Source organism: Miniopterus schreibersii (genome assembly GCF_964146895.1).
Source record: "Miniopterus schreibersii genome assembly, chromosome: 1".
Classification (NCBI taxonomy): domain Eukaryota; kingdom Metazoa; phylum Chordata; class Mammalia; order Chiroptera; family Miniopteridae; genus Miniopterus; species Miniopterus schreibersii.
The window spans coordinates 36,412,195-36,438,116 of NC_138101.1; the positions used below are offsets into that span (position 1 = coordinate 36,412,195).

Consider the following 25,922-nt stretch of genomic DNA (forward strand, 5'->3'; position numbering starts at 1 on the left):
GTTTTTCCTACCAAAACTGTAACTTCACTAGAGACCGCTTAAAACATAGAGTGGTTGTTTTGGAAAATTGACATTTTTAATATTCCTTTATATTTTGGTAATTAATTTTCTTACAATGTAGATTTATTTTCTTTTTGAATGAGAATTTCAAGAATGTGTATTTATGCATGGTCTTCCTCTTATAGGTCTCACATACTTAATATAAAAAAAAATCTCACTGACTGCACACACCCACCTACACCCATCCCCCCACACACCACATTTCTATTTGTGCATTCATCAAACTGGCAATGAACAAAAGCTTGAAAATATTGATTTCTAATATGCTATGAAGCAAATGAAATTTTTTCCTTTTCATAGATCATAATAAAATACTTTTGTTTCTTGAAAAGTTTTGGTTCTTAAAATACTTCATTCCGTGAGAGACCAATGGATTAACTTGATAAGAGTATTTACCACCCAAACTGAACTTCTTTATAACCCCCTACTTCTATCAGGCAACAAGACTGCACCAGAACTCTGATGCTCTTTTCTAAATTTGAATACTTGGTCTCGAAATGGCCATTATATGTCAAACTGACACTCCCTGCCATAGCAAAAACATATATTCCAAACAGCTGACCTATTGGCACAAGTAAGCTAAAACCAGTAACATCAGACCTGAGGCTTTCTGAGTATCTGACCTGTTAAGGAAAAGAGACAGCCTAAGAAAAGGGCTCTGCCAAGAAGCAAACGTTCAAGTACAAACTGGTGATTGCCAAACTCTATCAGTGTAGGACACTGGGAGACTGAAAACTGAATGAAACAGACGTGCAACCTTCTTTCCAATGACTCATACAAAAATGCAGTGCGTAACATCTGAAGGTGTGTGTCTAAAAACCGTATTTTGCAGAGAGCACTAAATATAGACTACAACTGTGCCTAGTCTCCAAAGAGCTTGCGAAGTAAGCCACTCACCCGTAGGAAACTCAAAACACGAGCAGTGGGAGATTCTATGTTGGAGCAGATGAGACTCTTTTTAGAACTTATGTTCTTTCTTCATTGACACTGTCCTATACTTTCAGATTCACATTCATCTTTTGTTCTAACCCTTCTGTTTAGATTCTACTAAATGATAATCTAATCCTCCTAGTTCAGGGGTTTTCATAGGTATAGTGGACTGTTGGCTAGTCTTGGTGCAGAAACAATGGAAATCTACTCACATTCAAGAATAATCAACATTGAAAACATTTCTATTTTTAGTGAAAACCATGTCTTGCTTCATGAAATGACTCCCTCTTTGGTCATACAATAATTTGTGGTCCTGACTGTACATCATCTAATCTTGTCTAGAGAAAATGTGTGTTTGCATTTCAGATGGCAAGTGTCCTTATCAAAAACTTCCCATTTTTGGTAAAGGTAGATATCTTATTGTGAAATTAAAGCACCCTGTTAGATGTGTTTCAAACAGTACCTGTTGGAGGCATGTAGTCTGTGCAATGTGCTATCATTCACCTAAAGCAGCGTAGCATCTTCACAGTGACCTCTCTCAACTCTGATTCATTCAATAGGTTGTCATCCCTAAATTACACTAGTATTTGAGTGTAAAACATAAAAATGAGAAATTAAAACATCCTATTACTCACCACAGACTTTGGCATATTTTTCTAATTTTTCTACTATGGGCTACCACTTACTTTATAATTCTGTTCACTTGGGAGATCTTTCCCCCAGACACATATGAAAAGTTCGTGAAGTTAGGACAAGGGGGCATTTGGAGTAGCACCACTGGGACTTCAAGCCTTGACTGCACACTTGATGCAAATGCTTGGTCTCTTGCCACCTCATTCCGTATCTGTCAGTTTGAATGACATTCCTTCTCCATACAGGGAGGGATAAATTTTATACACCACGGAAATAGAAAAGAAATCCTACTTTTCTTGAACATATACAAATCTTTCTAACATTGTTGCTAACAGAATGTTTGCATGTGTGTTTTATTACCAACTAAAAAAAGGAGCATTTGCTAAAAATCATATCTGAAGGTAAGGTTTATTTTTGTAATTATTGTTATTTTATTCTCTGAATACAAACAGGTTTAATTTGCTATAACTATAATTTTAATTTACTAAGAGGAAGTTTTTAATTAACTGAATATATACTGCTTTCCAAAATTTATATGAGAATCCCTGGGTTTTTTTTGTTGTTGCTGCTGCTTTGTTTTTTTGCTGTCACAAATGGTAAGATTTTATTCCTTTCTTTTTTTAAATTTTTATTCAAAATATTACAGATATCCCCTTTTTTCCCCATTGACCCCATTCACCCTGCACCCACTCCCCTCCCCACACAAGGTTGTCTGCTTTCACCACTCTTACTCAACATAGTACTGGAAGTCCTTGCCACAGCCATCAGACAGGAAGAAAACATAAAAGGCATTCAAATTGGAAAACAGGAAGTAAAACTGTCATTATTTGCAGATAACATGATATTGTACATAGAAAACCCTAAAGACTCCACCAAAGTACTACTAGATTTGATAAATGAATTCAACAAGGTAGCTGGATACAAAATTAATATCTGAAAATCAACGGCATTTTTATACACCAACAATGAACTCTCAGAAAGAGAAACTAAAAAAAAAAAAATACCATTTACCATTGAAACTAAAAAAATAAGATACCTAGGAAAAAACTTAACCAAGGATGTAAAAGACCTGTACTCGGAAAACTACAGGGCACTGAAAAAAGAAATAGAGGAAGAAATAAACAAGTGGTAGAATATACCATACTCATGGATTGGAAGAATATCATTAAAACGTCCATAGTACCCAAAGCAACCTATAGATTCCCATAGATTCCTATTAAAATACCAACAGCATATTTCACAGAGAAGTCCTATTAAAATACCAACAATGCAATTCCTATTAAAATACCAACAGCATATTTCACAGAGAATCCCTGTTTTTAAAAGACCATTGTTGTTTATTGGATCTCAGTATTTTTAAGGTATCTTCTTTAATTAATACTTTTAGCTATGTTCGTTCATTTGATAATTAGGCAGTTCACTTCAAAGGCTTTATAAATCAGTAACAATTACATTATTTTTATGAGATTAAAACATCTGTGGTATCATGTGAGTATATAAGGGTAGACTATGAAGTAAGTTACTTTGAATCTATTGAGGCTCTTAAGTGATTGATGTAGTGTTTGGAGAGTAACACAGGAAAAGTCCTATCATGTCAGTTAATTTACAAAATTATAATTTAAGCCCATGAATCTATTATTACTTTGTCTAAAATAAAATTTTAAGCAAATTGTACATATGTACCATTATTCATACATTAATTTGAAACAGACTCCATTACTTACAACTGAGGCTTCATTTTAAACAGAAACATTGCATTAGTACATGAAGAAATGCAACTAACTACCTAGACTTTAAAATATCAGCAGAAATATAATTAAAATTTCTAAAAATCAGTTTAAAGAATAAAGGTCAAATGGAAACTATGTAGTTAGCATCCAAATTAAAACCTTTTACATAATGCTGTCACATTTCTCTCACACCAGGCTGATATGTTACCAGTTAGACTAGAGAGTGTCTCCATGAACTTAGGAACCTTTTGGTCTTTTTCTACCTTGTGTCCCTAGCATTTAATTGTCCTCAGTTAATATTGATTGAATAGTTAAATACAAGTTAATTATAAATACTTTTAACCCAGGAAAATGGGTATAGGTATACTAGTTTACCTATATCTAATCTCTGTCTCTCTTATCTATATCTTATCTAATCTATGAGCGCTTCTCAAATGTGTCCTGGAAGTCTTATAGAATTATCTACTAAATAAGCAGTTTGGCATGAGAATGTGGAATTTTCACTGTTTCATCTCATGATGTTGTCAGTGCTCGTCTTTCTAGGTGTGACCTAGAAGACAGAAAATAAGTATCTGTATGTAAAAATGTAGGCAATACAGTGGAAGATATATATTATATATTCTAAACTGCCACCTGTCTTTTCAGGGTAGTAGCGGGGTAGCTTAAATCAAGTTTCGATGTGAGATGTATAAATATTGAAACAGATGAGTGTAATTACATTTAAAATGTTTTGCTATATATAACTGATACTTCATAACATTTTCAAAATATTTCCTACTTATAAAATTGGGAATATAATTTCTCTTATTACTCATTATGTTTGTTTTCTTCATTTTTGATAGAATGATTCTTTAGCTCTATTGGATCAAATAAACCATAGTTCCAGTCAGAGTGATTCAAACTTGACCATTTCCATTTTTTAAAGAGTTGTTTTCCAACCAATCATGTTTCAATTAAGAAATCCAGAATGAGAAATTCTGGGTTTTTTGAGCATAGTCATTTCAAACCAACAATAACAAGATATCTGGAGTTAGGCTACCAAGCAGACACACACACCTCAAAGTGCTACAAATAATTCTTCAGTGACTGTCAATTAAAGAGCAAGTAACTTAGACAAGTGCAAATGATGACTGTACAACAAAGATTAGATGATTGTTTATATCATTTAAAATTGTAATCCCTCTATTAATATTTGAGGAAATTTCCTAAAGACTATATAATTGATGGTAAATATGCATAAATTAAAGTGCTAAGCCTGATAATAATCTAACGATTTTATTTTCAAGAAGAAAGAGATAGAGATCATTTCAGAACAGAGATGTGAAATTTGAATAATGTCACGTTCTAAAAGGAAAAAATCCAATCTCTCAGTATTTACTTAATTTTTAAAAAATTTCTATTACCTAAGTTAATATATACAAATGTAAAATTAAAAATAAAATTATCTTATAGTTGCTATAACTCTAGAACCAAATAATTTGACAAAGTTAATACAACCAAAGCTAGAGAACCAATATAATTCAAATTAACAATACTGATTAATGTGATAAATTGCACTCTTTAACTGAAACTATAATGCTATTGAGACAGGCCAGTAAGCCAGGACAAGTGGAATAAGGAAACTGAGACAGATTGTTAAAGAGCAGTTTGCAGCCACCTAGTAAATCCAATCTGCCCTAAACCAAGGACACTTGAGAGTAAATGGTTTGTGTTAATGGGCCAGGTACAGAAACTCAGCAGGGCAGGAAGCCCCGGATGCCTAGTAAGGGGAGAAACTGGGAAAACAAGAACTTTGTCCCCAGGGTAACCTACCTTCCCCAACATATCAATGGTCATGCAGTTTAGACCCCTGAGCTTTCCTCCCTAAAGGTAACATCTAGGCCTCAGTTGTATTTCAGCTCCAGGCCCAGATAAGCAGTGAGGCCACCAGACAAGTGGTGCCCTGGCTGCCTCAGGACCAGCTACATTGACTAAGGACCCCTGTCCTGGCACCTACCAGTCAGTGGAGACCATGATCCTGAAGAGCACACCTGGAAAGCTGGTGAATATTCTACTGAGACCCTCCCCTGAGGCCTCCCTTAAGATTCCAGCCTTCAAGGGAGAAATAAAAGCCTCAAGACAAAGGACCTGGTGTGCTCTCCCTTTGGGGGTTACCTCCCCCCCCCCCCCCCCGCTATTCCTTTCCCCTTTTCTTCCCACAGGCCTGCATCTCCTAAACTCTAAGGGACCCCAGGAGACTTGCAACCAGGGCAGCAATGGGCGGAGGCGGCTCATGGCAGGCGAATCCCCGGAACCTGTTCCCAAGGCCCCCTTTTCTCTGAATTCCCAGAGCCAGGGCAGCCCAGCCTAGGCTCTCCTGTTGCTTCCTCTGTGCGAAGCCCTTTCTTGTCTGACTGTCCCCAAGTTTAATAAATGTTCCGTCACGGCCATCTGGACTCGTGCTGTGAAGTTTTTCCTGCAGGAAGTCAAGAACCCACACCACCAGCTGGCCCTGGCAGACCTGCCAAGGCCAGGTCCCCTCTCCGGTAACACTATGTTTAATTACACTGCATTACACAGGGAACTTTTAAGTTCAACACAGCGATGAATCAATTCTCTTGAAACTATCTTATATTTAAAAGCTGGGAAACTTTTATTCATAGAATCAACATTATTTCCATTTGAATTTCACTTGGTCATGCATCGTTTACAAATTACCTGGCTTCATTCTTTGACCTTTACTCTAAATAATTAATATTTAAGTAACTTGAATGTGAATAAAATGATAATCTGAAACAGGGCAAGAGTGTTCCCAAAGAAAATGCATATTCTGCCAGTACAGAGATTTAGAATATATTACATTTGGCTATGGTCTGAACGTTTGTGCCCAAACCCTCCTCCCTTTCGGATGTTGAAATCCCAACCCCCAAAGGTGATGGTATTAATAGGAAGGGCCCTGCCGGGTATGTGGAGCCCTCACGAATGGGATCAATGCCTTATAAGGAGCTCCTGAGGGATCCCTTTTCATTGTATGAGAGGAAATTCTCAAAGTTTTCTAAAAGAAAGAATAATTTAATAGATTGAAATCAACGTTGTTAATGTAGTGACTTATATATATGCAGAAATTTCCATGAGACAAACAATTTATGACTAATTTTCCAAATGTCATATTCTATTCTTAGGCTAAGTTGAAGGAGTAGGTATATTTAACTTTGTATAACTTCCCATTTTAAATTTTAGACTTAAACTAATTTAGATGGAAAAGTATGCATTAGAGAAGCAAAACTGGGTATTCCTTAGTCATGAAATGTTTTCTCTTATTTTTCTCTTCCTCTCAAGGGCAAAGACTAAATTATTGTTTGAGTATCAGGAGTGACTGGCAATGAAGAAAAAAAGGAAAGGACACAATCTCAAATATTTTCCTAATCATACCCTCTGGGAAATAAAGAGAATTTGTTTATGAACAAATTATTGAAAAGCAAATTGAAGTGCCTTGCTGCAGTTGAAATTTTCTGATAACTGGTCTCTAGATAAGTAAAGTTTACAGGAATATCTGTGAAAGTAAATTGCGTAGTCCCTGGGGACATGGGAAAAGTTAAAATCGCATTCCTACATCTCTTGCAACTAACTGGCTTGCAGTTGTGCTATTTGTGGGTAATCTCAATGATCTGACTTCTGAAAAAAAGAGGGAAAGGAAAAATTTGCCAATTTACCTGTATTTACTGAAAATTCAGTCTGCAGTGGTACAGAATGAATAAAAATGATGCTAGGGATTCATGCTGATGACCACGTTTTGAGTCTACGACTTTGAATTACATTGTAGATAACCATTTCTATGCTGCTCTGTCATTACCTCCACTCTCTTTCTCCTAGTTTTGTTTCCTTTATGTAAGAGGAAGGGAAATACAGGAACTCGAATTGAGACAAGATATTCTTTCCTTGTTTTTGATTCCACAACACTAGTCCTACTAAACTGTTAATAGATATATATTCTTATTTGCAAATGTATACACATATTCATTAAATTTATGTAAAATATGTTTCAGGTATAGGTCAGTCCTATTCTGGCTACTGATGTACAAAGTCCTTGGTCTCATGAAGTTCATATTCTACTGAAAGAGAGAAAAGTAACTAATTACTTTTTAAATATATAAAAAAAAAAAGTATTTTCAAAAATCAGTATTTAATGAGAAACTATTGCCACTAAACATGATATCACTAAAGTTTTCTCTACAGGATACAGAGAAAATGAATCAAAAGTAAAAAAAAAAAATCCCCACAATAAGCAAAAATAATTTATGTTTATTGTCTTTAAAGTTTATGTCTTACTACAGAAGAGGGCATTAGTCTCTAATCTTATTATCTATTTTTTCTAGATAGGAATGGCATCTTCAGAATATTTAAGTGCATGAACCAATGTCTGTAACACCAATATAATTCAGTAAATTAAATATGACAGTAGTTTATCAAGGTTTTGTTATGAGAAGAACAACAATCTGTAGTTGATAAAGCCCCAGCAGAATAAAAGCCTGATTGCAGTTATGAATAATGCATATCGCCTATGGTACTAATTAACCTTGTACTCCAGTAAGATATAGAACAATAAGACTAATTTGAATATGGTCCGGCACTTTCCTCTATGGCTTGTGGTTATCACCTTTCAGAAGACGTAAAATTTGATTTTGTTAAATGAAAGAAATATACTTGTTATTATCACATAAAAAATGAAAAAAATATTTTAATATAATACTTCTCAAAAAGTTATATTAAATATATAAAATATGTGTATGTGTAAATATATAGTATAAATTGTAGATTAATAATACATATTAATTGGACCAAAAAAACTCAGCTAAAATTCCAATATATGATAAATCTAAGTAGATTCAATAAATCTCTACAGTTTATATCCTACCTTTCTAATAATGTAACCAGTAATTTCCTCTTTGTCTTAAAATAATAAAGTGAAATCTGTACTCGGAATATTTTCTTCAAACACAAACTCTTGTCAATTTATTCAAAATATAATGCTTTCTCTTTTGTGCCTAAATTACTGTTGGATGAACAATCATAATGATACCGAGAAGAAACGAATTATTGTAGACACCAAGAAGGAAGATTCATTTGACATGATCCACAAGAAAAAATTTATCTGCTAAAAAGGCCTCCCATGGTCAACTGAGAGCTCAAATTTTTTGAATAATGAGTTTAGCAGCCAATTGCTGACAAGGGAAACTCAGATTCAACTCTCAGCTTCTGACATATGCCCCACTTGTTTAAATTATTTGAGTCAACTACTACAGGGAAACCCTGGTTTTGTTTTTCAACCAATGACTGAGACCTGACCCGATCAATCAGAAATACACAAATTGTACAGCAATCAGAACTGCACAATTTGGACCAATCAGAACTCATAATTTGGAAACCTCATTTGCATAAAATTGAGAACCTGAGTGGGAACTTTCTTTATGAAAGACTGCTTCCCCTTTGTTTTGGTGGAGCATACTTTCAGTTTCTGCAGGAGGCTGCATCTTCCAAGGTTGCAAACATGGTCTGCATGAATAAAATCTCTTTGTTTTCTAATACTCTTTTTGGGAAATTTTGTTGACATTATCTTCAATTGGAAACGCCAGTCTTTAATGTTTTAATTATATTTTTCAAGTGGTTATTTAGATGTATTTTTAAGTAAAAAATAATATTTCAAATTCCTACTTCAAAAAATCTCTTGCAAAAGCTTAGTGGCAGAAATGTCTTTTTTAGATTTTTGGATGGCATGACACAGCTCCCCTGCTCCCCACCAAAAATACTCAAATGTGACAAAGCACATCTATACACAAGAGCCTTTTCTCCTGCATGTTTAAAAGTCGAAGAGGAAACACCACGAACTGGGTGTGAAAAAAAACTGAATATCTAGTAAAAAGGGGTCTCTACTACCTTTAATATTAATGTACTTTTGAATGGAAATACTGCTATCTTAGTTCATAACAATTTGTGTTTATTTTTAGACAGAGGTTGCATATATGTAAATATCATTCTTAATGGAAATCCTTTATGAGAAAAAAGTATCAAGTGCCTAAATGTTCTTGAGATTTTTAATAAAAAATGTCCTATGACAATATTACTGTGAAGTCTTTTTAAATATTTACTTATCACTCATACAATTATTACAAAGAAGAACAAAATTTACCAAATATACCTCTTGGCATGTTGATTATTTTAAGCTGGTTATTAAACACATACACACACAATAAAAAAACAAAAACAACCACCACCAGCATAGAGGAGAGAAATTCTGAAAACTGAGTGGAAGTTACCACCCTTTTGTAAGAAACACTGATATTTGTAGAGAAATCTCCATTTGTAAGGTGGTCAACCTCTCTGTACCATTAAGAGAGGGGACAGGGGTGTGGGGGGCTGGATGAAAGAAGGTGAAGGGATTAGCCAAAGAACATATATGCAAAACCCATGGACACAGAAAGTGCGGTGTTAGCCAGAGGGAAGGGGGCTGGAGGAGGGGGTTAGGGGCGGTGGGCAAATAGGGGGAAAATGGGGACATCTGCTATAGTGTAAACAATTAAAAAGTAAAATAAAATAAGAGGATAACTTTAAATCTCTAGTAAATCTTATCAGTGGAGAAGGCAGCTACTTAAATCTGCACAACCAACTAACCCTTGTTTACAGTGTTTTTCCTGATAAGCTCCCCAAACTGACTAACCCCACTCCCAACATCTAATTTTGCCTTTAACTGAAGATGGTATTTAAGGTGGTGGCTTCAGCCATTTCAGGGAGTTACTGTTTCCTTGGGTGTCTCTCGTGTATGCAGATGGTATACATGTTATTAAACTTGTTTGTTTTTGTCCTGTGAATCTGTCTTATATCAATTCAGCTAACAGACTAGCAAAAGAACCTAGAAGGAAAGATTTTTCTACCCCTACAATTACATATATCACTTAAAAACACACACACACAAAATACTAGTATCTCTTGATGGAAAAAAAAAAATTAGGGGAGAGGGTAAAATCAATGCTCATAAAACACAGTGTGCTAGTCCCTCCTTTACCAGTGTTGTAAAGTTAAGAACAGAGATTCTGAAATAAATGGCCGAGTCTTTCATCCAATTCCACCACTACTAACTCTTTCTTACACTTGTTATAAACTCTCTTTGTTTGTTTGTACTGTAGATCCTAAAACTCAAATCAGTTTCATAGGTTGTGTGTGTTTGTGTATCAAATTACATAATAAATATGCAGATGCTTAGAAGAGTGTGGGACATAGAACTTGCAATAGAAGTGTTGTGCATGTTACCAGTATTATTTCACTATCATCATAATTATCCTTGTCATCATTATCCCTAATGATAGAAAAAAATGATAGATTTATTGTACAGAAAAATTCTTACACACATTTAACAGATATTTGTGGGTCAGCCTATATCTTTGCATACAATAACACCTTTCTCTGTCCTTTCTGATTAACAGACCCAAGTGTCCTCTTTTGGAAGAAAGAGGTATAAAAAATAGCAATAATTCATATAGTTTTTTCTTAAGGAATTAACTTAAGGTTCTCTCAAAAAGTGAAGTTATTTAAATAAAGGGAATGAATTTATATTACAGAAAATTTACAAGAGAGAGATTTTATAAATTTATAAAAAAGGAAATGAAGAAAGGATATAAGTAGAAGTAATCAAATTATTATATGAGCAAAGTGGCTTTAGAAAAGAATAATTAAGAATTGGAGAGAAAAAAATGTAACCTAGTTTTAAATCTTGTCTGGGAGTTGGGTGTCTGAGTTTTTCAAGGTCAAATACCACTCAGTGAGGAAAAATATCTGACAAGTGTGTTTTAATTAACCGTAGAGCGAAAGTAACCAGTACTTTCCTGAGTTTAAACATGATATCTTCACTTTAATAGTACAGAAGCTGAAATGACAGAATACAAATAAAAAGACAAATATTTTTGTCTTCAGGGAAAAATTAAGTAAGACTTCCTTAGAAAGAAGAGGGATATGTAAGAATTATTGGAGAATACAGTTACATTTAGCTTCCACAAAGAAAACATGAAACATTTGTTGTAATCATGGTTATAAACCTACAAGCTTTAATAAGCATTTTTAAAAACTATATTATGAGTTAGAAACTGATTGGACAAATGGAGAAAAGGAACACGTTTTTCTGTAACATCCAAGTATATATATCCCCTCCTTCTTCGGCCTTATTATATAAAATATAATATTTATACTTTTAAAATTGAAGAAAAAAGACCTCTAGTTGGTTTTGTTTTGATTTTCACTTGAGTATACAAGATAGTAGTTTCATATGATCCAATGTAATATATATTGCAGTCAAACACTTAATATTCAGTGAGCTTCACTGATAATTATTCAACTTGATTTCTGTAGTGATTCTATTAGCACTGCTGACTATATATAAGTAAATACATTCGGTTCTTTTTTATATGTTTTCTATGATTATCAAATATTGGTGTTTGAATCTGATTTTTTAAAACAAATAGCAGTTATTATTTTTCTTCACATCAGCACTATAATCTTCTCCATGCTTGTCCTTTGGCTATGCAACGCTCCCCCACATAACTCTAATAATTAAGCTTCATCTATATTTCAAATTAAAAACTAAAATCTGATGCTTTCTTAGAATAGTCACTATGTAGTTGTTTTTCTCTCAAAGTTAATATACATTGAAGCCAAATAAAACTGTACTTAAAGCTGTTAACTCAGGGTTATTGGAAATCATATTTCATCTACACCAGCCTCAATTTCCTCAATTACAAAATAGAAACAGCAGTACATATTTGGCAGAGTTGTGTCTTGTTTTGTCTTGTTTTGTTCAGAATTAAATAGTTTTTATGTACCTGGCATGTAGCTGGGTCTAATAATGGATGAAAATGCACTACTTATTTTCCCTACACCAGTTCTGATTTACCCATTAGACCATAAGGGCATTCCCCTTTATTATCAGGCCGGTTGTTTCATTTAGCTCAGTCAACAGAGAAGTGTCAATTATTTTAGTTGCACTATTTTGTTTATGAAAACATGTCTGATCCTATTTTTACTTTTATACTGTTTTTGTTTTGTTTTGTATCCCATTACTTTCCATCTTCCTAGGATCAAAAATGACATGAAAATACTTCAAAATGGGCGTCTCCTCATTTGGACATTTGCATAGAAAAGATGTTATACCCTGTACTTGGTTCTGGGTTTGTGCAGCCTATTATAGGGTCTCTACTGTCCAGGGTAAGAGCTTCCGAATCCTAACACATTCTTCATGCTCAGACTTTGCTTTAATCATTCACGCTTGCTTTACTTTCCAGGTTCCATTCCTCTGCTCCATTGTTCTTCCTCTCTGGCCACCTTCACTGTCTTTCCACTTCCTCAGGTGGAGGTCTGAAGATAGGGACCCAACCCTCCCTTGATGACTCTGGTAGCTGCCCGGTCTTTCTGGGGGTGGCTGGCTGATGTGCAGCGCAGTGCAGCTCACATCACACGTTAGATAAAGCACACAAGTGATCTGAGTCAAGATGACAAGATTACGTGATGCCTAAACACATCTTAATGAAAAACATATAATATAGTGGAAAGATAGACTTTGAAACAAATACATCTGGTTGAAATGTCAGTTTGCAACTTTCTAGTTTTAGTTTGACTTATTGTAATAAAATGAAACTTGTCTGAGCTTAAGTTGTCCCAGAAAGTATGGTTCATAGAATGCTGTCAAGCTTGAAAGACAGAATGTAAATAAAACATTTAACAGTACCGGCACATAACAAGTCTTTACATATGTGCCAACCATTCTTCCTGCCTTATCACCCCATTAAGACACCCTGACAATTATGATGTTAAGAATCTTGGGGTTTTTTTCTTGGGATCCCTATTATTTCTAGTATATTACTGCTTTTTATGCTCATTTGAAAGTCAAACTATTCCCTTTGGCCCACTTTTATATTTTCTAGAAACAAAGTCCTTCTCTCTTCAGTTTTAATTCCATTCTCCTCTAAATTCAAATAAAAATAAGCTAAGTTCTCCTGAGATCTGATCATGGGAACACTCTGGCCATTCTTTCCATTGATCTTGCATGTTGTCCTTGATTGAAACTTTCACCTTTCCTGGATTTTCCATAACTCAGATTTTTGCCTAACTCTCTTTTCCTGATTCACTAATTTCTTCTTCCTTCAGTCCCTGACCAAGGTTTATTATTAATGGACTTTCCATTCTTGTAACATACATTTAATTACTTGCAACATTCCTGGTTGGTCCAGCTTATTTCCTTCTTAAATCAAGATAAAAATATATCTCCCTTAGACTCATACAAACCACATTCAGAAACCTCCTTAGTCTTTAAAGGCCCTGACATGAATAGCTGACCTGGTGAAGACTGGACTGGACAGAGCGTGCTCCCACTTCCAGGGTTCTGCCTTCCTAGGAGGGGAGGTCACCACCCTGGGGTATGGTCACACCACCAACAAATGTTAGTACAAAAACAAACAAGCAAAAGCACTCTGGCATTTTGTCTAGGGTCCTCGCTCGTTGAAATCGCTTTCAACTTTTAAAGCTAAATAGTGTGTACTGAGAATTTTATTTGTGCCAAGTACTAAGTTTCATGAGCCTCCAATCTTTAAAATCCAATCCAGGTTTTGAAATCATAAACAATACTTTTATTGTGGGAGACAGTGGAAAAAATTTTCCTATGGATTAGTCTCTAACTTTATGTACTGAGAACTATAACATCTCAGGTCCTGGCAATAAAACATGGAAGGAATCAAACTATAAAAATAAAGTGCCATCCCTGAGTATTATTTTGAGGAAACTGCTAACAGATGTTTTCCTCTTGTCCATAGTGGAAAGAACAAGTTCCCATTTTGGAATTAACTTCATTTTCACCTGAATGAATTGTGAAGTTCCCCCAAGTTTAAGGGCATTATCTGTTGGTGCCAGTCTGTGTGGGCCTGAAGAGGGCCAACATGACTTAAGTTTGCCCTATTATTACCATTCAAATGCCCTCACCACCCCCTCTCCAACCCCTGACTGTGTCAAAGAAGGCTAAAGCTGTCACGAAACAAGGAGTCCTCAGTGTTGCGACATTTCATTTATCTGGGCAGCGACACGCTTGAAAGGCAACTGCCTAGTTCTAAGTAAAGTATGGAAGACAGTCAAACCCAGTTAAGCAAACTGGTGTTGACATATTAAATCATGCTTGAACCAAGAGAGCAAAAACAGACAACACACAAAACCTTCTAAAGAGAATTTTAAATCAATAAATAATACAGGTCAGTCGGGTTCTAAAAATAAGAAGCTTTTAGCATCAGAGAATACTGGGACTAGGTGCAGATCGGGAAATCACGCACAGGAGCCAAGAGTTACGTTGCTTTCTGATTGGGGGGCGCGAAACTCAAGTTCGCGTGAGAAAGGAAAGCTCGAGGGGGTCACCGGGAAACCCTGGTGAAATCACATCACGTTACTTTCCAATCCATAAAATGGAAAATAACATTTTGATAGTATCTTTCTTTATGTAAAAAATGCCCTGCTGGCCGCCTTTCGAAGTGCTCTGAATTCATAGAGGAAAAGGCCTTGTGCATGTGGAGCAGGGCATTAGCATTCTCTGTCACAATCACACAGCAGGGACTTGGGCCATTCTCAAATGCTGATTCCCGCGAACAGTGCCATCAAAGGAATGGAGTTATCCATCAGGCAAATTATCATTTGCTCTAATTGTTACTTTCCCCAAACTGTGGCTCTTCTTTCTTTCCCTTCCTTTTCCTTTTTGAAAACTGTTCCTTAACAGCATTCAAATGAGCAGGATATCTTCAAGCTCAGAAAAGATAAAAGCATATCAACAAATCACTTTCGTTCTTACAGTTGAATCCCTACTGGTCAGCCTTAAATGCACATAAAGCATTTAAACACCAAAGAGAATCAAATGCTAGAAGATAAGACGTGAGCCACATCCATGGCCAGAAAGAATAAAGGATACGAAAGCATTTTCACGGAATGAAAACCAGTTACAGGATCACGGAGAGTGTAGAATTCATATTTTTTATTATTACAGCTAATGAATGACACACTTTCTAGAAAGAACTCTGTCGTGGGGTAGTGGCTCCATTCTTTCCTGCTTTATAATAACTGACATGTCCTTCAGAACTAATGTGTAAGTTAAATTTAAAGGCAATAAATTATACCTTTTAGGTAAACAACATACTTACCTTTTATCTTGTAAGTAGAATAAAGTGGATATATAAATAAATCAATTAGATAGGTTGATATGTACAAATTAAGCAAAGCCACTATATAACATGAAAGAACTATATTAAGAAATATCTGTAGGGAAAGATGAATACATAATTTATGCAAAATAGTTCTGAAGCAACATGGATAGTGCAATGTTTTGACATATACTCAAAGGGATTAAGATATATTTGTTTTTTTGCCTTTATGTAGTTATATGGTCCTAATTTATCTGTACCTCAGTTTCCTAATCTATAATATAAAAAATAAAAGAGCATTCATTCCAAGAATCCCTTATATCAGTGCTTCTCAAACTCGAATGTACACTAAAAAAACAACCAAGGGATCTTGCTAAAATATGGATTTGGATTCAGTTTCCCTGGGGTGGGGCCTGAGTTTCAGCATTTCTAAAAAATAATCAGGTTCTGGGGATGAAGCTGGTCCTTGTCCCACTCCCCAAGCAGGCAGGCTTAATGTGATGTACAGGTGGACTCTGCAGGTGCACAGTGTGTCATATAGACTCATTACATTTGTAATGAGTGTGTCATCTCACATTTCACATAGGAGGAAAGTTGGGCTCAGTCTGGATTTGTACTTGGCCACAGTCACACATTTACCAAATAGAAGAGTTAGATTTGAACTGAGAGTTAGATCGCCTTAAAGCTCAGTGTCCTTAATTTACAGCACACAGAAATCTCCCAGTGACTTCATAAATCAATTGTAAGGTTTTAAGTATAGTTAATGATTTTATGCAAGTGCTGGCTACTTGTTTACTTATCATTTGCAATCATTTTTTGAGCTTTTTATTCTTATGAGTCTGAGAACTGACACAGATGTTTACTAAATCACACTCAGTGAGTTTTCAGCATTAAACTTTTGGTACATACATTTTCTATGAAAGCTATAGTGATTTATGTTATAAGACTTTGTGAAAGTACTTTTGCTGCTGTGTGAATAATAAGAAAAAAAGCAAAGTATATTTTAGACCATGTTTTGTTTTCCTAGCACTTTAAATATCATAGATTTTAAATCGGTTCTGAATATACCAATGAAGATATGGCCTTTGCAAGATATTTATCATTAAACATTTTTCTGATAATTACCTTTCCATATTACTTTACTATAATAAAAGGAACCTATCTGGTGTACATCATTTTAATAAACACTTATTATCAAGAGGTGTTTGATATAGTACGAGCCACTATATAATTATGAATTCTCCATCCATATGATCATGATGAAGCTCTCGTTCATTAATGTTAAATTAATTTGCCCAGTGTGAGCATGGAATGTGCCATCATAAAATAAAACATCCTAGAGACATATCCAAAGTGAAATTTACAAAGTATTTATTACTGTAAAACTGAGGTATAGCAGGTGTCTGTTACGTTGATTCTCGCCCTCATATATTATATATACAGAGAGAAAGAGAATAAATATATGAGGGCGCGGGACTCAAGACTGACTGGTCTCCTTTCTTTTATGAGTGAGAAAATAGGCGTGCACATCAAGATTTAAAGTTCGTCCAGGAGGGATTAGAGTGTTTGGTTCTTTAATTTTTTTAATTCACTTTCTTTCATGGCCAAGTCTCCCTTTTTTTACTACGCACACATAGCAGGAAATTCACAAGTTGCTAATAACTGTTGGACCAATAAAACATTAGGTTCTTAAAAAAGAAAAAGTTTTCATTTTCAAGGTCGTAATAATTTACAAGTAGTATCCACCAATACTACTCATACATGAACTAAATTGTTTCATGTTTGATATGCATTTATTTGACCCCACATATTATTAAAATTTTTCTATTCTTAAGATAATATTATATATATATGTAAAGATATATATATATATATATATATATATATATATGAAGAACCCCTTTTTTGCAGGTAATTTCAAGAGTTAACAGCTCTTTTATTACTTAGATTTTAATATTCAAATACATTTTAAAAATATAATATGATTTTAGAAATAAATGAAATGTATACAACATTGATTAATGTCATATAATAGACCTCCACAAAGAAAGCTCCTTGTTTGTTAAGCCGTCGTCTCCTACTCTTTACATGACTTTTTCCAAGTGTATATTAAATATCACCTTTTCAGAGAAACATTTTCTTACCACCCTATCTAAACCTGTACCCTCACACTGCCATTAGCAACTCTCATAATTGTAACTGCATCTGTAAGTCTATATGTATGTCCATATTCTGAGGATACAGGAATTGCATGGATGCCCAGCACAATGATAACTTAAAGAATGGGTGATACTATCAAACCAGAGAGCAACTCATCTTTAAAAACAAGGTTCTAATATATTTATGTTTGAGTACCCAATAAATAAAAATGTAGGAGTAACCTTTAATAAATAATACGGTTCAAGAATATACTATGTAGTTTAAAAAAACTAGAGTTTTCTAACCAGAAACTCTCCTGTATTTTACAATAGACAGGTACATATTCCTGTAAACACATTGTATTTTTAATAAGAGATTAAGAAATAGCTAATGTTCATTCAATAAGTACAGTGTACTAGGCACTATTCTAAATAATTTTCACATGTTTTGTAGGATTGCTAAATGGTAGAGGGGAGGACAGCAAGGAATAGATTCAATAATTCACCCGGGGACATGGAGCTCATAAATGGCAAAGATAGTACTCAAATCCAAGAATCCAGGCTCAGAATCTATGTGCTTAAACCACGAGAGCATGCGGCCTCTCACGAGCAGCATCTTTCCCACTATACCCAAGTTAAACTGATTGCATTTCAAAATGTACACCTCCTTGGTTCTGAAGAATTTTAAGAAAAACATTCACTTTGCAAAGGTAACCTGTCTAGATACATATTTAGATTTATCAGCATATCTGTTCATATTGGCAACAGGGAGTATATTTTGACTAGTGAGAGTGGTTTTGTCCCCAGGGCAGGGGACACTTGGCAATATAGGGAGACATTCGTGACTATCAAAATGGGGAGTGGAGCATTCCTCTAAGTGGGAATTAGAGGCCAGAGAAGCTGCTAAATATCCTCCAATAAACGTACTACCCCTTCCCCCAATACACATTATTTAGCCCAAAACCTTGATTTAAAAACAAAAATGCAAACAAGCCAAATGCACAGTATGCTCTAAAACTTTAACAGAAATAGAACTGATCCAAAACTATTCGAGGAGTTTTAAAACAGAAAAAAATCTATTTTATTATTGTCACATGTAATACCTGCAAATGGATGAAATGACTGAGCTACTTAATTGTCCTGATGGTGGTTCACAGGGGGCACACGCATATACATACACACACACACACACACACTCCTGCACCACTGATAACTCTGTACTACATAATTGACATGTTTTGTTAAAACTTTGAAATTAAAATTAGTTTCCTTTTGTTGCACAAAAGAGCATACCAGATAGAACCAGAATTCCAACCTCTTTGATTTATTTTTGGTAATGTGCCTAATTAAAAATAACTAGGCTCTCCAATGCATAATTACTGGAACACCTAATACACTGTATGTCCAGCCAATTTTGTTTCAAACATAAATACGCACCAGAAATATGAAGGATCGACATATTACTCCCTGCAGTATCTGTACTGTTTCTGAATCAAAGCTCTTTCTTCAGCTCAGTATTTTCACTACATTTTCCTTGCTGTGCAAACATTTCTCAGTTGGACAATTAATAAGTGCTTTTTCTCCACAGCCCTCAGTGTGTAACCCCCCCTTACCTTGTGTTTTAACATGCATTATACACCTTCTTCACTTTGACTGGTTTTGGCAGTGACCCAGAATCTAAATCTCATTCTCCATTTGATATAACTGAAACTATAATTATCTAGGGGTAATTTCAAATTACTACTTCATTCCACTAGCAACTGATGAAGATTAGTGGTCTTGCCTTGCATCTGAGTAAGTCAGCAACATAATCACAAGAGAACTCAGCAGGCAACATTTGATTCATGTGAACTCAATTGCTTCTGTCAAACACATTCACTTCAATAAAAAGCAGAAACTTCCAAAATGGGTTTTGCTAACAATTTTGTACTCAAAAAAATTTCATATGACTCTTAAGGGGAAAAAAAAAACTAGCATGGATTTCATCAGAAATAATAATAAACAACAAGTAAGAAAACATACTTGTATAAATGGATTTAATACATTATTAGTTTCTGAAAATAAAGAGCATTTCAAAGAAATAAATTTATATGCTTAAAACAGCTTATTATAGAAAATTCAGGCATAAAAGTAAGTCTTAGAAAAATAAATGCGCTCTATATTTTAAGTAAATACAATAGAAACCAGAGTATTCTGTTGCCTCATTAAAGCCAGATTATCATGGGAAACGTAGTCAATTTCTCTTAAAGGGAGTTAAATGAGTGGGCATGAAGATGACAGACCACCGAATTACTCAGTGGGCTGGGACTTCTGAATCACTTCTTAGCTGTCTGCTGGGTTTAAGCCACGTGTTAGTGAGCTGCCCAGCAGCCTCGATCCCGAAGGTTTAGTCTCTAGAAGCCTTTGGGACAACTCCATCATGCCCCGCACATATATCAGGCCACATAAGCATGATCTGACAGCAACTAACTGGTCATCTCCTAGTACAAGCTTGGTAAATATTAACATATGACAATCATTAGATACATTTACTCAAACATCAGCTTCTTAATATGGTTATATCCTTAATTAAATCCCAACATATCATATCTTGATTATCAAAGAGGTAAAACTAAGATTTCCCCCTTTTCTACCCTCACTGTGAACAAGGCACATTATCTCCATTCTAAAATATTGAACATTTTATCTCAGGGGCGAGAGAGTACAGAACTATAGCAAAATACGATTGATGAAATATGCCAAAAGCCTTTCTATTTGAGGTAATTTTTAACCATTTTCCAAATACATTTATCTTCCTACTACTATAAAATGCAGAAATAAACTCATATATTTTCATTAGTTATAACAGAGAATCATGACTTAGTGGGGAAAAAACATTTGAGGAGTTCTATGTATTACATCAACTCTAACATGAAAGTATGCTCCCTTTAAATATCTGAGTACCTAGTTTCACATTTATAGAAATTAAAAATAATTTCTCATCATTTCATGTGAAAATTTAAAAAAGACCTACGTTATGGAGTCAAGTAATCTAAGGGCAAAATTTTATCTAGCAAACCAAAAGCTATTACTCTAATGCTGGCATTGTTCTTTGTCTTATTGAGGACTTGGAAAACTTAGTTAACAACGCGGGAAGACAAAAACAAAAAACCCCTGGGATTTCTGCAATTCAATAAGTTGGATTCTCAGATAAATTCTAACCTGAATATTCTCATAGTCAATGCAGGTAATTGTTTCATGTCAATCTTACATTATAAAAGAAACTTAGAAATTAAAAGTAAATATATAAAATAAGGCTATCTTATAAACATATTTCAGTTTATGATGCTTTGAGCTCTACAAAAATCACTAAGATGGCCCCTATAATAGTTAATATATCATATGCCAATCACATATGACTTAATACCTGGAACTTGAAAATTTGACCTGAGAATCTTAGAACTAAGAAAGGATGAATTTAAAAGACATCAATTTTGTGACCAAGGATATTTTTTTTACTGATAAATACAAAGTAAAATATAATCAATAACTTTAAAACACAATATTCTTTAGTGCCTTTGCACATTATATTTTCTCTCTTTGAATATGTTGTCCCTACCATGTGCCTTTTGGTTTCTTTCTCATTCCTTCATATACACCTCTGCCATCAAGGATTATGTAGTCTAACTGGGGTAGGGAGAAGCATTAATCAAATATAAACTCAACAAATAGGTGCAAAATGATGACTCTAGCTGGTTTTATGAAAGAACAGTTACATTAGTAAATAACGCCTGATTTAGTCGTGAAGAGTCAGGGATAGCCTGCCTGAGAAGAGGAGCTGGAGCACAGATCTGAAGGATTAGTGTCAGTTAACTGGGCATAAAGGAGGCAAAATAACCTTGAAGGGAAGGGAACAGAATCATAGGAGGATTCATGAAAGCGAGCAAACTGCCTGTGAGAAATTGAAAGGAAGACCCAGAGACATAGAAGCATGGAACAGACTGAGGGGTCTGAGGGAAGGTGAGGAGGGGGAGTGGGTGGGGAGAGATTAATCAGAAAGCTCATATGCTTAAATGCATAACCCATGGACACAATGGTATGGGGAAGGCCTGGGGGTGGGGTGGATGCGGGGTGGAGGGGATCAATGGGGGAGGGGAGACATCGGCAATACTTTCAACAATAAAAATAAATTTTAAAAAAAAGAAGGGAAGGAAGCCAGTGGGGCTAGTACATAGTGGGTGGGAGAAAGCACAGTTTAAGATGTGTTAAGAGAGATAATAGAGGCAAAACCATGCAGGATCTTAAGCAACTGTAAAAACTTTGTCTTAAAGAAAACCATTAAAGTATTTAAAGTGTAGGCTTGGGGTTAGGTGGAGCCTGAGGTTAGGTGTGTGAAACAACCAGATTTGCATTTTTGTAGACGTGATACATTCACATGGCTCAAAAATCAAAACTATATACAGAGTCATTCATTAAATTGGAAAATAAAGTTCTAACAAGGCATGCTTATAGATTGGAGGAAAAGAAAATAGAGAGACGTAAATGATTTTAAGAGATAGTTGGGCTTTAATTTCTGTAACTATTTTGTGATGGATTAGAATCGGGTAGTGAGTAGAAAGGAGATGCTAAGAATGATTCCTAGATTTCTGGCCTATCAAAGATTGTTCTAAAACATTGAGATCTCCACTTAAAAGTTTGGGGATAGCACATTAAGAACATAGGATGGGTTAGAGCAGCGATTCTCAACTGGTGTGCCGCAAGAATTTTTAGAACATGAGATACCTGACTATTTAGTTAGGGGCACTGACCTTTTACCCTTAGATTGTCTAATAAAAAAAAATGACAACAGCCAACACAACAATAGCCATCTGGTGCAAATAAATCAAAATCATACCTATTTTTGTTAGATCAGCAAATATGTGTGTGTATACATATATATATATATATGTACACACGCACACACACATATATATATATATTGCTGTGCAGCAGAATTTTAGTAATTAGTTTATGTGTGCCATGAGATGAAACAGGTAGAAAATCGCTGGGTTAGCACTATGGTGGTATTTTATAAGACACCTATGTGCATACATTTACTTGCATAAACATATTATGTATAGATATAAATGGATAGGGAATATCTATGATGCCTTAACTCTCCAAAACAACCCTTCAACACTTATTCATTCAGTGAGATAAGTTATTTATAGAATAAACATTTGGAATTCCTTATAGAATGACCACATACTATTGAGCACTGGAAAACACTAAGAGGCACTATTCATATAGACTCATTGCATTATGTACAACACCCTCTGGGGCTGTGCAGCTCACAGCCTTCATGACCCACAGCTTTGTGTCTACTACCAGGGTGAAGTAAGAAACACATTAAGACGGAGTCCAGTTCAGTGACGTTTTCTATAGTGTAGCCTCTGCTGCTCACCCCACTGTGTCTCAATTATGTCTCTTTTCAATTATTAAGACTATGAGATGAAAAAATTAGGCATCAAATGCCTGCACTGAGACACATTCTGTCAGAACACTACTTTCCCAAAACATTTTCACCACAAACAGAATATTTTAATCCCAGCAACAATAAAAACGTATCCTCTAAAAATGAAGAGGTCTCATACACCCTCTTTCAATATGAATGAAGTCAGAGGTCACTGTGCTCTGAACTGAAGTGACCACACATCTTTAAAATGATATAAACAACTAATCAAATAGAGTATGTTGCTTCGTAATACTAGTAAACAAATTTTTAGAAATAAGATTTATATTATAAATATTTTAGGGAAAAGAGTGAAATGTATTCAAACGATTGTATTTAATTTACCATAATTACATATATCCTCAACTTACAAGAAGAAGACTGCTCATAAAAAAAATAAATAAAATAAGTAAAAAGTTAAGGTAAGGTTAACTAGAACTTTCCTTTAAATCCCATCCTGAATAAAATATAATTCATTTCCCTGAAAATATTAAAAGCATTTCCAAAACAGAATTTTGACTTAATAGAACTTTATGTTCACGTGTGCACGTGTGTGTTTGTACAGAGTTGTAGATTACATGAAATAACAACCACACACTTAAACACAGGGGAAAAAATCCATATGAGCTAATTCTGAAAAAGGAAATTTAAAAATTGTGCAATATATTTCTAGAAAGAAATAATTAAGCAACGTCACTATGATTTACAGGTTATTTCTCTAGTTTTGTTTCCTTGGATCTATAATCAACCTACATTCAGGTCTGAACAAAACTGACCAAGTCTGATTCGCATTATATATTGGATTTAGAAAAAAAATGCACCTGAAGTTACCAGGTGGGATCAGGGTGACTTCTCAGCATTTGGTTTTCACCTTAGTTGATATACATTAGCTCTCACTACATATTTAGAGCATGTGCATCATGATGAAAACAAGTGCTCGTTCATAAGGATGAATGATTTGTTTAAAGAAAAGCATGTTTTCTTCTTTAGAAGCTGTTCTTTACTTTGACATAAAGTACCATCCGGCTCCGAAAAGCGACTGATACAAATCCAAGTTTAAAAGGGCAACTCACCACATTGTGGGCAAAATGAGGATATTTTCAAATGAAGAGGGAAGCATGCATGATCAAGTTTCAACTGAAAAGAAAAATTAAAACAGAAAAAACACACACAGAACCTCCAAGTGCAAACTGCCCTGAAATGATGTTTTTTGTATTGACTCCATCATCTCCAAGCAGTTCTTTTCTTGGACACTACTGACTATGCCCTTAAAAGTAACCTGTAAAATTTGTTTTTAAAGCAAGCCTGTGGTAGCAATTCCACGTAAGCAACGCCGTAAACTAAGCCCTGCGGCTACAGGCATCTCCCTGCGCAGCTGCGGCTGAAAGGAAGGTCCAGAGGGCACCTGAAGGCACTGCCCCAGCGCCGTCGTCTCAGACGGGCAGCTGAGTGCGGGAAAGCCAGGGACAGCCAGGCTCCCTCGGGGAGGGGCCCCGGCGGCACAGCGGCGGCCGCGCCCACCGACAGCCCGGGGCGCGCCGCGGGGAGCCCCGGGCAGCCGAGCGCGCAGCGGGCGCAGCGCCAGGCGCGCGCCGCCCGGGCCTGGCCCAGGGCGCCCGGAACGGCGGCTCCGCGATGCCCGGGGCCGAGCGCGGCGGACGGGACGGGACGGGACGGGACACCCGGGGGCGCCCGGCGGCCTTACCTCGGCAGGCGCCGTCGCTCTCCTCGTAGCCCGCCTCGCACGTGCAGCGCCCCAGCGGCACCAGCCACTCGCCGTCGGCGCTGCAGTGCATCCGCGGCGGCTCGGCGGCCACCGAGTGGTTGACGCAGGCGCCGGGCACGGGCAGCAGCTGCGAGGCGTCGGCGCCGGGCACGGTGTCGGGGAAGCGCGCGAGCCGGCGCACCACGGCCGGGCAGCGCTTGTAGTAGACGCGCACGGCCACGAGCGCGATGCACGCGCCCAGGTCCTGGAAGGCCAGGTGCAGGCCGGCGGCGCGCAGCGGCCCCACGGCGCGCACCTCCGTGTTGAGCTTCAGCACGCGGTCGCCCAGGTCCAGCTCCGTGAAGCTCTCGTCGGCCGCGATCGTGTCGATTTTGATGTACTGGTTCTCGCCCACGCGCCGGCCGTCCTCGCCGTCCGACTCGAAGTAGTACATGTTGAAGGTCTCCTTGCAGGTGCCCAGGCCCCCGGGGAGGCTGTTGCAGTCCCGCAGCGTGAACTTCAGCTCCACGAAGATTCTGGAAGCGCCCTCGTTGGAGATCCAGCTGGTCAGGAGCCAGTTGTTCTGATTCTGCTCCATGACTTTGCACACTTGGTACGTGTGGATAGGGGCGTAGTTCTCATCCACTTCGCCGATCTCCTCCCACTGGAGATAGACAACGGAAAAACAGGTTTTTAAAAAGACAGGCAATAACCAGAGGGGAAAAAAGAGTCAGGAAACAAATTCAGGTTGGGAACTAGGAAGCCTCTGTATATAGTATTGAGAGAAGGAGCTATATAGCAAGAATTCAAAAATTCAAAAAATATTTCCTTTCTTGAGATTAAGTAGAATAATTCATTGTCTCCAATGTAACTGAAAGTGAACACATAAGAATGATATTACCCAGAAAAATGAACATGTATTTCAGAGTAAAATAAAACAAAGCTGAATGTGTAAGCACTTAACACAAGAGACAGGGGAAAAGATGTATGTTGGGAAGAAACTATACAGACTAAGAGACAGAGAAAGTCCTACAGTTAAAAGGAAAAGAATCTTTTAAAAGACAA

At 36.3% G+C, this 25,922-nt stretch overlaps 1 protein-coding gene across 8 annotated transcripts in view; it reads right to left on the reverse strand.

Annotated features, from left to right (window-relative positions):
* EPHA5 (EPH receptor A5) overlaps positions 1–25,922 on the reverse strand; it is a 292,548-nt gene that overhangs the window by 199,839 nt on the left and 66,787 nt on the right. For all 8 annotated transcript variants that reach the window (XM_081130801.1, XM_081130800.1, XM_081130799.1 and 5 more), the window contains exon 3: positions 24,858–25,521. In XM_081130801.1, the coding sequence (XP_080986927.1) occupies positions 24,858–25,521 (664 nt within the window). The remainder of the gene's footprint in view (positions 1–24,857; positions 25,522–25,922) is intronic.